We start from the raw sequence: 13494 nt of genomic DNA, 5'->3' as shown, positions 1-13494 counted from the left end.
CCGATTGGGATAGGGGAGCTGGTTACGGGGTTGGGGAGTATGCAGGCGGGCAAGGCCCCGGGGCCTGATGGGTTCCCGGTCGAATTCTATAGGAAGTTTGTGGATCTGCTGGGTCCGCTGCTGGTGAGAACCTTCAACGAGGCGAGGGAGGACGGGATTTTCCCGCCGACAATGTCTCGGGCGCTGATCTCGCTGATTCTCAAGCGGGACAAGGACCCGCTGCAGTGTGGCTCATATAGGCCGATCTCGCTCCTTAATGTAGATGCCAAGTTGCTGGCAAAGGTCCTAGCCACAAGGATTGAGGGTTGTGTCCTTGGAGTGATACACGAGGACCAGACGGGGTTCGTGAAGGGCAGGCAGCTAAATGCAAATGTGCGGAGGCTCCTGAATGTGATTATGATGCCCTCGGAGGGTGGGAGACAGAAGTGGTGGCGGCAATGGATGCGGAGAAGGCCTTTGGTCGGGTGGCGTGGGAGTACCTATGGGAAGTGCTTGGTAGGTTTGGGTTCAGGGAGGGGTTCATAGGGTGGGTCAAATTGTTATATCAGGCCCCGGTGGCGAGCGTGTCTACGAACCGGCGGAGATCAGACTATTTTAGGTTGTACCGTGGGACGAGACTGGGGTGCCCCCTGTCCCCTCTGTTGTTTGCTTTGGCAATTGAGCCGCTGGCCATGGCGTTGAGGGAATTGAGAAACTGGAGGGGGTTGGTCCGGGGAGGGGAGGAACATCGGGTCTCGTTGTATGCTGATGACCTGCTTTTGTACATCGCAGATCCAGTGGAGGGGATGGTAGAGGTCATGCGGATCCTTAGGGAGTTTGGGGACTTCTCAGGTTACAAGCTTAACGTGGGGAAGAGTGAGCTCTTTGTGGTGCATGCGAGGGGCCAGGAAAGGGGGCTGGAGGAGCTGCCGCTTAAGAGGGCGGAGAGGAGTTTCCGGTATTTGGGTATCCACGTGGCCAGGAGTTGGGGGGCCCTGCATAAGCTTAACTTGCCATGGTTGGTAGACCAGGTGGAGGAAGACTTTAGGAGATGGGACGTGTTGCCACTCTCCCTGGCAGGCAGGGTGCAGTCCGTTAAGATCTAATCTTTTTTTTTTTGGACACTAAGGGTAATTTAGCATGGCCAATCCACCTAACCTGCACGTCTTTGGACTGTGGGAGGAAACCGGAGCACACAGAGGAAACCCTCTCCCCGTGTCTGCGTGGGTTTCCTCCGTGTGCTCCGGTTTCCTCCCACAGTCCAAAGACGTGCAGGTTAGGTGGATTGGCCATGCTAAATTACCCTTAGTGTCCAAAAAAAAAAAGATTAGGATGGGTTATTGGGTTACGGGGACAGGGTGGAAGTTGTGAAAGTTGAGGAGTATTTATCTAAGATCTGCCTGAGTAGTCAAGGTCTTGTGAATATCTAAAGTAAGACTCGCTATATGGGAGATCTAATTATAGTATACACAATGTGCCTTGCGTTCACTACCTTCAGTGTACAGGAGAGACCGTGCCTTAGATGACTATCTTATTGGGCAGCACGGTAGCATTGTGGATAGCACAATTGCTTCACAGCTCCAGGGTCCCAGGTTCGATTCCGGCTTGGGTCACTGTCTGTGCGGAGTCTGCACATCCTCCCCGTGTGTGCGTGGGTTTCCTCCGGGTGCTCCGGTTTCCTCCCACAGTCCAAAGATGTGCCGGTTAGGTGGATTGGTCATGATGAATTGCCCTTAGTGTCCAAAATTGCCCTTAGTGTTGGGTAGGGTTACTGGGTTATGGGGATAGGGTGGAGGTGCTGAACTTGGGTAGGGTGCTCTTTCCAAGAGCCGGTGCAGACTCGATGGGCCGAATGGCCTCCTTCTGCACTGTAAATTCTATGATTCTATGATTCTATGACGGTCCTCCCTAGGTTCCTGTGTGTTCCAGTGCCTGCTCATCCTCATCCCCAAGGCCTTTTCTAAGCGAGTAAGCAGGAGCATTATGGGGTTTGTATGGGCAAGTAAGACCCCGAGGGTCAAGAGGCTGTTTCTGGAGCGTAGTCGGGACAGGGGTGGGCTGGCGCTACTGAACCTGTGTAGTTATTACTGGGCAGCCAATGTGGCAATGATTCAGAAATGGGTAATGAGGGAGAGGGGGTGGCGTGGAAAAGATTAGAGGCGGCGTCATGCGTGGGCACTAGCTTGGGAGCGTTGGTGATGGCACCTTTGCCGCTACCGCCGACACGGTACACCACGAGCCCGGTGGTGACGGCGACTCTGAGGATCTGGGGGCAGTGGAGACGGCACAGGGGTGAGTGGGGGCCTCAATTTGGTCCCCAATACGGAACAATCATAGGTTTGCACCGGGCAGGATAGATGGCGGATTCCTGAGCTGGCATCGGGTGGGAATTAAAAGGATGGGGGACCTATTTATTGACGGGGCTTTTGCTAGCCTGGGGGCGCTGGAGGAGAAATTTGGGTTACCCCCCGGAAACGCTTTTAGGTACATGCAGGTGAGGGCGTTTATGAGAAGGCAGGTAAGGGAATTTCCACTGCTTCCCGCACGGAGGATTCAGAACAGGGTGACCTCGTGCGTATGCGTGGGAGAGGGCAAGGTCTCGGCGATCTATCAGGAGTTGCAGGAGGCGGAGGAAGCCTCAGTGGAGGAGCTGAAGGGCAAGTGGGAGGAGGAGCTGGGTGAGGAACTGGATGAGGGCTTGTGGGTGGAGGCCCTGGGTAAGGTTAACTCCTCCTCGTCTTGTGCCAGGCTCAGCCTGATCCAGTTCAAAGTGGTTCACAGGGCACATATGACAGGGGCGAGGGTGTGCTAGTTTTTTGGGGTGGAGGACAGATGCGTGAGGTGCTCGGGGACCCCAGCGAATCACGCCCATATGCTCTGGGCGTGCCCAGCGCTAGAGGGGTTCTGGAGGGGCTTCGCAAAGGCTATGTCCCAAGTCTTGGATACTCGGGTAAAACCGAGCTGGGGGATAGCAATATTCGGGGTATTAGATGAGCCGCGAGTACAGGAACCGAAAGAGGCCGGAGTTCTGGCCTTTGCGTCCTTGGTAGCCCGGAGGAGGATCCTACTAATGTGGAGGGATGCAAAACCCCCAAGCGTGGAGGCTTGGATTAATGACATGGCAGGGTTCATCAAGTTGGAGAGGATAAAGTTTGCCTCGCGAGGGTCTGTGCAGGGGTTCTCCAGGCGGTGGCAACCGTTCCTAGACTTTCTCGCTGAACGTTAGGTGGAGGTCAAGAGTAGCAGCAACCCAGGGGGGAGAAGGGGGGGGTTGGCTTGTTTTTGTTATTGTAAGGGACGTTTGCCCCATTTTTTCTCTCTGTTAGATAGTTTAGTTTAGTGGGTTAAGTTGTTGGAGGGGATGGCATGAGGCCTCCCTTTTTACTTTTCTTTTCTTATGTATATTTTTTTTCCTTTTTGGAGTGTTTTGTAAACATTTATTGAAAAACTTGAATAAACATATTTGAAAAAAAAAAGAAATTCTGATCTGGGCATTAGGAAGTATGTATAGTATCTATTCTGCATTCTAATGATAGTCACAAAATAAACTCCATGATACAGCTACACTTCACAACAGTTAACATATTGCATCTGAGCATTTTGAAACAGTGGCTAGGGTAGAATTCCTTACCGGACAATTCACACAACATATTGATGAAATAATGTTTGTCTTCATTGTTTATTAGCCGATCGTGGAAGACTCGTTGACATTCATGGCAAAAAAGCCGAAATATTTGTTGATCAGTTCTTACTGTCCCAGGGTTACACTGAAGAATGCCTGAAAGGAAAAATAAATATGTAAAGGAAAAACAAAGCTCAAATGCCAGAAATTTGCAGGGGATGCAAAATAATGGAAATATACAGCAGTCTGATTGGCATTTAAAAGACAAAGAGAGGCCAGTGCGTAATGTGTAATCAGATCTAGACATAATGTCGCAACAAAGGTGTAAAATGTTCTCGGTCTAATTTAGGTGTTTGATTATTTTAAATATAAAACATGCAATCACAATATCTACAAGAGTCCATAACTTCTGGGCTCCAGGGCTGTGTAATTGGGAAGTACACCAAAGATGTGCGAGGGAAACGGTCTCCGGAAATCTCCAAGTAAGGATTGCATGGCAATTGCCCAGCAAGTTCAAACTTCCGTTGGGCATGGTTCTGTCATGGGAATCACCCAAAAGTATGACATAAATGGTCATTTTTAAAAAAATGTTTTAAAATAAATTTAGCGTACCCAATTCATTTTTTCCAATTAAGGGGCAATTTAGCGTGGCCAATCTACCTATCCTGCACATCTTTGGGTTGTGGGGGCGAAACCTACGCAAACATGGGGAGAATGTGCAAACTCCACACGGAGAGTGACCCAGAGCCGGGATTGAACATGGGACCTCGGCGCCATGAGGCAGCAGTGCTAACCACTGCGCCACCGTGCTGAACCATAAATGGTAAATTTTGAATGGTGCTGACTGTCTTATAGTAATAGTCACACAAGAAAAGTTAGGATTAAAGACACTTCTAACTTCTGGGTAACTATCGCGTTGACTGCCCAGCCCCAAATCCCCATGGGACCCCCCCACCCTCCCAACCCCCACAAGTCCTCCCTCCAACCCCTACTAACTACTCCTGCCATGGGACTCCCTCCACATTCTTAACTCCCCACAGGACACCCAACGATCCACTAACCCCAACTAAAACCATTTTCACTATTTCCGACAGGTAATCTGGTATCTAAGGTGTCGCCCGATCCAACACGGCGGGTGGAGGATTTCTGGTGTGCACGTACATTGTTTGCCATATGGGACCACTAGTTGCCCATTTCATGCCTGTAATCTTAACGCAATGCAATCAAATTTCTAGGCCAAATGGTACTCATTATGAATTATGTTGAGTGGGGACTCAACACACTGAGTGATGTACTGCAAGGGATAGTGTTGGAGCCACTATTGTTTCTACTCACATAAATGACCTTGATGCAGAAACTCATTGCAAAATAGTCAATTTTGTGAACGATACTAATTGTAAGGGGCAATGCAGTTCGAGTAAGCAGCTTCAGACATAACCAGCTATTATGCTGATATGGCAAAGACACATAGGCACCACTAGCTGGATGCCTACGTGATTAAACAGCCAGCTAGTATCAGTAGACATCGGATGTCTTCAGGCTCCTATCAGTGACTTGATTGCCTGGTGACTTCTGTACACCTCAAAGACCAGACCTCAAAGACCTGACCTGACAAGATCAAGCGTGGTAGCAACAGGCACCTGGGAGTGATTAGGAGGAATCTCTGAGAGATAGGGAAGACAGATAATGCTTGGGGTAGCAGATGCCCTGCCTCGTGAAAATTTGCAAACAGAAATATTTATTTAATGTAAACCTAAAACAGGCAATGTTGAAATCTAAGCAATGAATTGCCCATGTGATTCTCAATGTATAAATGTCCGATGATTTCTCAGTTGGGCAGGGTCCTGCTTCAGATACATTCTCTGAGGTAGTGCTCTCCCAACGTGTTGGCAAATAACCAATCGTTCTGTACGTGAGACTCCTGAGATTCATTTGTATAATAATCTGTTCCACAACAGGCTCAAAACGTCAATTGTGTTTTTCTCTTCACAGATGCATCCAGACCTGCCGAGGTTAGCCAGGATATTCTGTTTTATTTCAGATTTCCAGCATCCGCAGTATTTTGCTTTTTATCAGAATTGAAGCCTGCGGACTGTGCAATGGTGCAGAATATTCAATGGAGGCGAGTGCAAAATACCGTGAACAGTGCTGAAAAATTAGCAGCCAATGAGGAGATGAGACAGCAGGACAGGTGACGTCTTACCTTGTATGCATTTTGATAAATCCCGTAGGTTGAAAACATAATGAGACTTGGCAGGTGTAGGCAGTAGGTCAACACTCATTCGATGGTAAATCTCAACAGCAGCTTCCACAATACTTATGGAACATTGTTTCACGCCAAGAGTAAATTCTGCCAGAAATCCATTCAAAATAGCCTGAATTGCAGAAAGGAACAGAAAAAGCTGAAGAAACATGTAGAGAGTGATGTAGACTGGATTTTAGAAATACTGCTTCACCTTTTCAACAATTGTTGTACAAATTGGTTACAAATATAAAATACTTCATAAGATTAGGAATCGAAATGGAGCCAGGTACAGGTGATCTGAATGATTGCATTGGTTCACTCGGAGACCTCCTCAATTAAGCTTGCAAGGTTGGCTTTTGGTTCACCTCGCATAGTTGTGTTAGAAATGGATTAACAGACCTTCCAATTAAATACTAATTTGATGTGAATTATCCAATAGAAGTCACTGGTATATAAAAGGGGTTACAGGCGGCACTATTTGTTGGTGGAGATTTGTGTGTGAAGTTGGATCAAAGTAATAAAGGTGTTTTGTGGAGAAGCAGAACTCATGTCTCCTTTACTCTATAGCAACCCAGAAGCTTAAACAAGTTGCAGCACCAACTATACAGATCAATGCAAGCCAAGTTGCTCATCTGTCTCTGCTGTGCCACTGTGAATAGTTAGTTCATGTTTTTGCATGGCAGGCTCCTTGCCGGCAGCAACAAACTCAGAAAACCAGCCTTCCAAAAAAAAAAGAGTACAAAATGAATCAGATTTCTTAACACGGCCATGCAAGGGAAATTACTAACCTGAAAAATTTGCTTCAGGCTGTGCTCAGAGGGGGTTGGAAGGCACAACATGCTGAAGTGTCTTATGAAACGGGGAGTCACAGGATTTCGTCCGCCACCAGGGGGGGCACAGGCAGCAGCGATCGTAACTTCCTAAAATACAAATAAATTGAAGAGCGATTCAAGAGGGTGGATTTGGAGAAGATGTTACCACTTGTGGGGGCGTCTAAACCCAGGGGTCATAATTATGAGATAGGCATGAATATATTTAATGCAAAATTCAGAACATCTTTAGAGTATGGTGAAAACGTGGACGTCGTCAACACATGAAGTGGCTGGGATGATGAATATAAGGAGAATCTAGATAAGAGCGCGAGCAATAAAGGAGTAGGTGGCATTGTGTCCGCTGGATTGATGCTAGGAGGCACGGAGACTGACAAACTAAAGGAGTTTTATTAATGAGGTGTGTTCAGTACGGGTCGCTTCCTCACTCTGCACAGTTACCCCTGCTAGCGATCGGTGATGTCACTTAAGGTGACGTCACGCCATCATACATCTTTCGTTATACTCAGTGCCGCTTCAGTGTAGCTTCTCAGAAATCAATATAAATGCATAACATTCCCTGCCCCTTTAAATCGAACATCTCCAACAAATTTAAACAAGTGTAACATGAATAATAATCAAACAACAATAATCAGTAAATCAGAAAGTTCGTCGTCGTCTTTCTCTGAATTGTTGTTGACGAGCCTCAGGCATCTGCTTCTTGGCACTAGTAGTAACCTTTGGTGCCTGTGACTTTGTATGAATGTCATCAGATGTTGTTGTTTTAAGCAGTGTCAACGTTGGAAACAGAGATCGACTCTGTGCTTGGTCTGAAATTCAGGAGTTGTTTTTCCTCGGCCTTCAGGACGTGCGACAACGCAGAATCGCCGAGCAGAAGCTTATAGCCAAGTTCCGCACACATGAGTGCGGCCTCAACTGGGACCTGGGATTCATGTCGCATTACATTCATCTCCCACCATCTGGCCTGCGAAATCCTACCAACTGTCCTTGACACAATTCACACCTCTTTAACCTGGGGTTACCCCATCTCTGGATCTGTAAAGATTTAATCACCTGCTAATGCTCGCATTCCAAGCATTGTCTGGCATCTTTGAATCTGTCTATATATATATGTTTCTGGAACATACCTCTTCATTCACCTGAGGAAGGAGCAGCGCTCCGAAAGCTAGTGACATCGAAACAAACCTGTTGGACTTTAACCTGGTGTTGTAAGACTTCTTACTTTCCTCAGTAGGTTCTGTTGGTGTCTGGGTTTCATGAAGGTTCAGATCAGAACTTTGCAAAGTTGAATTCAGATTCATTGCAGGTGCCATTTCTGACGTTTCGTTCTCCCCGTCAACAGTTGGTCCATATGCCTCCAGAAAATGACATCATCCCAGGTCTGGATGGTATACGAGACAGGTCCGGTCTGTGAAATAAAAATGTGTGATGATCATAGTGTGATGATCATAGCAAGAATCCTTTTTTTTTTCCTGCAGAGTAGCTCGTAGCCATAACTTCTTGTTCTTGGCGGAAGATACAATATTTTACTTTGTTTTCCTGCCATTCGACCTGACCTTGTTGTTTCTTTTGAACAATTTATTTTGTATTTGGAGGCTTCAATACGTTGAATGCTGAGTAATTGTCGTTTCATCATCAGTAACGCTGGAGAAATTTTCATTGTTGAATGAGCTGTATTCCTATACACAAGTAGGAATTGATTTATGTTTGGTCAACGAACCTTGTTCCCTGTTTGCCCTTAATGTGTGCTTCATGTTTTGTACAAAACCTTCTCTTCGTGCATTCATAACAAGTTGGTACTGTGTCGACCTAATATGTTGTATACCGTTCAGTTTCAAGAAACTTTCAAATTCTTGAGAGACTAACTGTAAACAGATCTGTTATCACTCACTAAGTGTTCAGGAAATCCAAATCTATGAAAGACGTCTCCTAACCTCTCAATAGTCTTTTCTGATTAAGTTCATTATGGTGACTTCTGGCCTCTTTGAATGAGCATTGACCGTGAGTAGGAGCATTTGTCCATCAAAAGGTCTTGCATAGTCGATGTGCACCCATTCCCAGCCTTCTCCGGCTATTTCCAAGGATGTAGCGGTGCTAACAGTGGTTGGTTTTGTCCCTTCACCCGTGAAGAAAATGTTCCACCCTTCTTCTCTATTCCTGCAACCAATCCAGGCCACATGAAATAGCAGTGCACTGTCTCTTTCGTTTTCATAATTCCACAATGGTCCCCGTGTAATTTGTCCAACACTAATCTTCTCAGTGGTAGTGGAATGATTACTCTGAGCCCCCAAGTCATCCTGACAGTACAGGGAACTCCAATCTTCTAGCTGAGTAAGGTTTCAGGTCAGATTTTGGTTTTCAGGTCTTGCCTCTTAGCACCATCTCCATTACTTGGATCACTCCAAGTACACATCTTTACTTGTCCTGAAGTGACAGGTGTACTGTTTACCTGTTCAAAATAGAAATACCTCTGCTCGAACCACTTGCTGATAAACTATTTGGTAGTGGTAAACAAGAAAGCCCATCTGCATTACACTGAAAACTTAATTGTTGATACTTGATGGCGTAAGTGCGTGCAGACAAAAACTGTGCATTTTGCTTGCTGCCAAATAACGTATTGCTGTAGGTGATCCAAAAATTGTCATTAATGGACGATGGTCCTTTAATAATGTGAACTTTCTTCCATACAAGAATTGGTGGAATCCCTTTACACGGCGGCACGGTGGCAAAGTGGTTAGAACTGTTGCCTCACAGCACTAGGGACCTGGGTTCATTTCCGGCCTTGGGTGACTGTCTGTGTGGAGTTTGCATATTCTCTCTGTGTCTGCATGGGTTTCCTCCGGGTGTTCCGGTTTCCTCCCACAGTCCAAAGATGTGGAGGTTAGGTGGATTGGCCAAGCTAAATTGCCCCTTAGTATCCAAAGATGTTCAGGTGAGGTGGGGTTATGGGATTACGGATATAGAGTGGGAGAGCGGGCCTAGGTAGGTTGCCCTTTCGGAGAGGCAGGGCATATTGGAGGGCCAAATGGCCTCCTTCTGCACTGTAGGGATTCTATGGATTGAAAGATAATTCCTAAGACTCCTCTTTCGATTTGTGCACATTTACTTTCAGCTTTTCTCAATGTCTGGATGCAAAAGCAATGGGTTTCTCTTCACCCAACAAGATGATGTGGGATATCACCACTCCAACACCATAGGGAGATGTGCCACACACTAACTGTGGAGGTAGGTTTGAATCAAAATGTGTCAGAATTTCAGATTTAAGCAATGCCTCCCTGACTTGCACAAAGGCATTGTTGCACTAATCTGACAACTTCCACTGTGTGTTTTGGTACAGCAGGTTATGCAGCAGTTTTTAAATAGTCGCCGAATTTGGAACAAATCTGCTGCAGTAGTTAAACTATCCCAAGAAGGATCGCAACTGGTTTCCATTTCTGAGGTACAGGACCCTCTGTAATCACCTTAACCTTCAAAGGAGATTCATGAAGGCCCATGGCATCCATTACATTTCCCAAATATTTGATGAAGACTGGAAGAATTTGCACTTGTCCTTGCCGACTCTCAATCCATAGTCTTCCAATCTTTGAAGAGTTGCATCCAGATTCTGAAGATGTTCTTCTTCGTCTTTACCAGTAACCAGAATGCCATCCAGGTAACACTGGACTCCACTTAGCCAACTTAGGATTTGGTCCATTGCTCTTTGGGATAATGCCAGAGCTGATGTGATATCGAACCACAATCTTCGGTACCCAAACAAACCTTTGTGTGTCACAATCGTCAGAAGTTCTTGGGAATTCTGATCTAAATTCATTTGCAGATATTCCTGGTTTAGATCGATTTTGACAAAATGTTGGTCTCCTGCTAACTCTGTAAACAGGTCATCGATATGGGGTAGAGGCTATAGTTCGGCACATAATATTGGATTTAGAGTGACTTTGAATCTCCGCAAATCCGCACAGATCTGCCCTTCTTAATAACTGGTACGATTGATCATAGAATTTACAGTGCAGAAGGAGGCCATTCGGCCCATCGAGTCTGCGCCGGCTCTTGGAAAGAGCACCCTATCCAAGGTCTACACCTCCACCCTATCCCCATAACCCAGTAACCCCACCCAACACTAAGGGCAATTTCGGACACTATGGGCAATTTAGCATGGCCAATCCACCTAACCCGCACATCTTTGGACTGTGGGAGGAAACCGGAGCACCAGGAGGAAACCCACGCACACACGGGGAGGATGTGCAGACTCCGCACAGACAGTGACCCAAGCCGGAATCGAACCTGGGACCCTGGAGCTGTGAAGCATTTGTGCTATCCACAATGCTACCGTGCTGCCCATTCACTAATGTTGACAGATTCCAAGACTCCAGTCTTCACCAGTCTTTCCAAGTCAGCTACTGCTTTTGGTCTGATAGCATAGGCTACCAATCATGCCTACAAGCATTTCTCTTGGCAGCCTTCTTTAATCTTCAATTTAATGATGTCTTTCATATTTCCCAGTTCTCCATAAAAATGCCGTTGTGTTTCATGAGAACTTTTGTCAGGCTTGATTCTGCATTAGTCGTCAGGTTGTCTTCGGTCCAATTTAGTTAAATCTTTTCCAACCATTTTTGACCAATTATTGCCAAATAATTGCCCTTTACAATAGGTAAAGGCAAATCTGCTGTCTGTACGATCTGTTGTACAGCTACATTAATTCGGACCTTCAATGGAACCACTTCACTTGTGTATGTTTTTTAAAATATTCATGCAGGTTTCATGGGAATATGTCTGAGTTTTCCCTTACAGTCTCTGGCACCAGCATGACTGCTGCCCCAGTGTCAACCTGCATCCTTACTGGCTGTCCATCCAACAGTGGAGTGACCCAGTATCTATTTGTAGCACCAGCAATGGAAAGCACATTCAGTGAAAATTTGTCCTTTGTCTATGAAACGTCTCATTCCCCTTGACTCTTTTGCACGTGTGAACACATCTTCTTGTGTTCTGGTTCCAAGCTGTTTTGTTCTGCTCTTGCTTATTATTAATTTTGCTTATAGCTTCCTCTTTCTTCCAGCATGTATGCTCATTGTGGCCTCTTTTTCCCCAGCTTCTGCACATACGCTATAGTTAAGAAATCCTGCCAACGACTCTACTTTCTGTACTCACTAAGGAAATTTGGCATGACAGCTAAGACTCTCACCAACTTTTACAGATGCGCCATAGAAAGCATTGTTTCTGGTTGTATCACAGCTCTGAATGAATCCTGCTCTGCCCAAGACCGCAAGAAACTACAAAAGGTTGTGAATGTCGCCCAGTCCATCACGCAAACCAGCCTCCCATCCTGTCTACATTTCCCTGCCTCGGAAAGGCAGCCAGCATAATTAAGGACTCCACGCACCCTGGACATACTCTCTTCCACCTTCTTCCGTCATGAAAAAGATACAAAAGTTTGAGGTCACGTACCAACCGACTCAAGAACTTCTTCCCTGCTGCCATCAGACTTTTGAATGGACCTCCCTTGTATTAAGTTGATCTTTTCTCTACACCCTAGCTATGACTGTAACATTACATTCTGTAGTCTCTCCTTCCTTCCCTATGTACAGTATGCGTTGTCTGTATAGCATGCAAGAAACAATACTTTTCACTGTATACTAATACATGTGACAATAATCAATCAAATCAAATCAAAATCAAATTACAATATCCTTGCACCAGCACTCCACAGCTGAATGTCCTGTCTTCTCACACCAGTGGCACGTACGAGTTCGAGTTTCGAAACTCTAGGTGTCGAGTCAGCTGAAATTTTGTGTACCCGAGTACTCAAACTCAGTCACCGCCAGCTCCATAAATACAGCAATTTCAATGGTCTTTTTCAGAGTAAGGTTACTCTCGGATAGCAACGGTTTCTGTATTGCCTCACTTCTCAGACCAGACCTGTCTGTCCCAAATTGCACCATTTAATTCATTACCAAACTGACTGTATGCCACAAATTGTGCAATTGATTCTCCCTCTTCGTGATTATGTTTGCCAAATGGCCTAATTCTGCTCTTATATATCTTCTGAACTAAAGGCTTTGGTGAATTGTGTGCTTTCAGAATCTCTTGTGATTTCTTCATATGTCTTAGTGTCTGGCTTTTCTGGCTGCTCTAACCTTCAAAGGAGAATAAACATTCTCCACCCCCCCCCCCCCCCCCCCCCATTGTGCTTAGGAACGTGGGAAACCTAATATCTTCTGCTATTTTGATTGTTTGCACCAGGTAGTCAAACCGTTCCATACAAGGGGCGTCATTCTCCGCCGGCGGGAGCCTCCGTTCTGCCGGCACCCGGGGGTTTCCCGACGGCGTGGGGGTGCCCCACAATGGGAAACCCCATTGACCGGCCGGTGTTACGGAGACTCCCGCCGGCCGGTCGGCGCAGAAATGTGGCGGGGCGGGTAGGAGAATTTCGCCCAAGAGCTCAATCGCTCCACATTTTGGCCGAAGGGTCACACAGCATCAAAAACCCCGGGCATTTTCTTCCTAATGGAGCTTCCCTGTATGCACACTTTGCAACATGCTTTCTTGCAGCTTCCTTGCTTTTCCCTTGGGAAACAAGACACAATCTGAGTATCAGCCTGTTTTCTTAACCACCCCCACTCTACATATGCTTCTGCAATTGTTCTGTAATCACCTCTCAGGGTGATGATTATGTCCACCGAACGTGTTCTGTCCAGAGCACGTGGAGAGCTTTTCTTTGAAGTCCTTTTTCCCGACTATTTGTTTCTCCTCCTGGTGGCTAGCAAGTTCTGCTTGACATCCTTGTGGCCAGTTTGTGTGTTGTGTCCAAGGATTGATGCTAG

General features: G+C 46.2%; 1 protein-coding gene across 1 annotated transcript in view; it reads right to left on the bottom strand.

Annotated features, from left to right (window-relative positions):
* Window positions 1-13494, bottom strand: part of dnah6 (dynein, axonemal, heavy chain 6) — a 522203-nt gene that overhangs the window by 260259 nt on the left and 248450 nt on the right. The window contains exons 41-43 of the mRNA XM_072517256.1: window positions 6635-6766; window positions 5805-5976; window positions 3611-3757 (exon numbers count right to left, since the gene is read on the bottom strand). Of these exons, the coding sequence (XP_072373357.1) occupies window positions 3611-3757; window positions 5805-5976; window positions 6635-6766 (451 nt within the window). The remainder of the gene's footprint in view (window positions 1-3610; window positions 3758-5804; window positions 5977-6634; window positions 6767-13494) is intronic.

Source organism: Scyliorhinus torazame, chromosome 9, assembly GCF_047496885.1.
Source record: "Scyliorhinus torazame isolate Kashiwa2021f chromosome 9, sScyTor2.1, whole genome shotgun sequence".
Lineage (NCBI taxonomy): Eukaryota > Metazoa > Chordata > Chondrichthyes > Carcharhiniformes > Scyliorhinidae > Scyliorhinus > Scyliorhinus torazame.
Note: the sequence above shows the minus strand (reverse complement) of the source record. Positions and strands in the feature narration are given on the sequence as shown.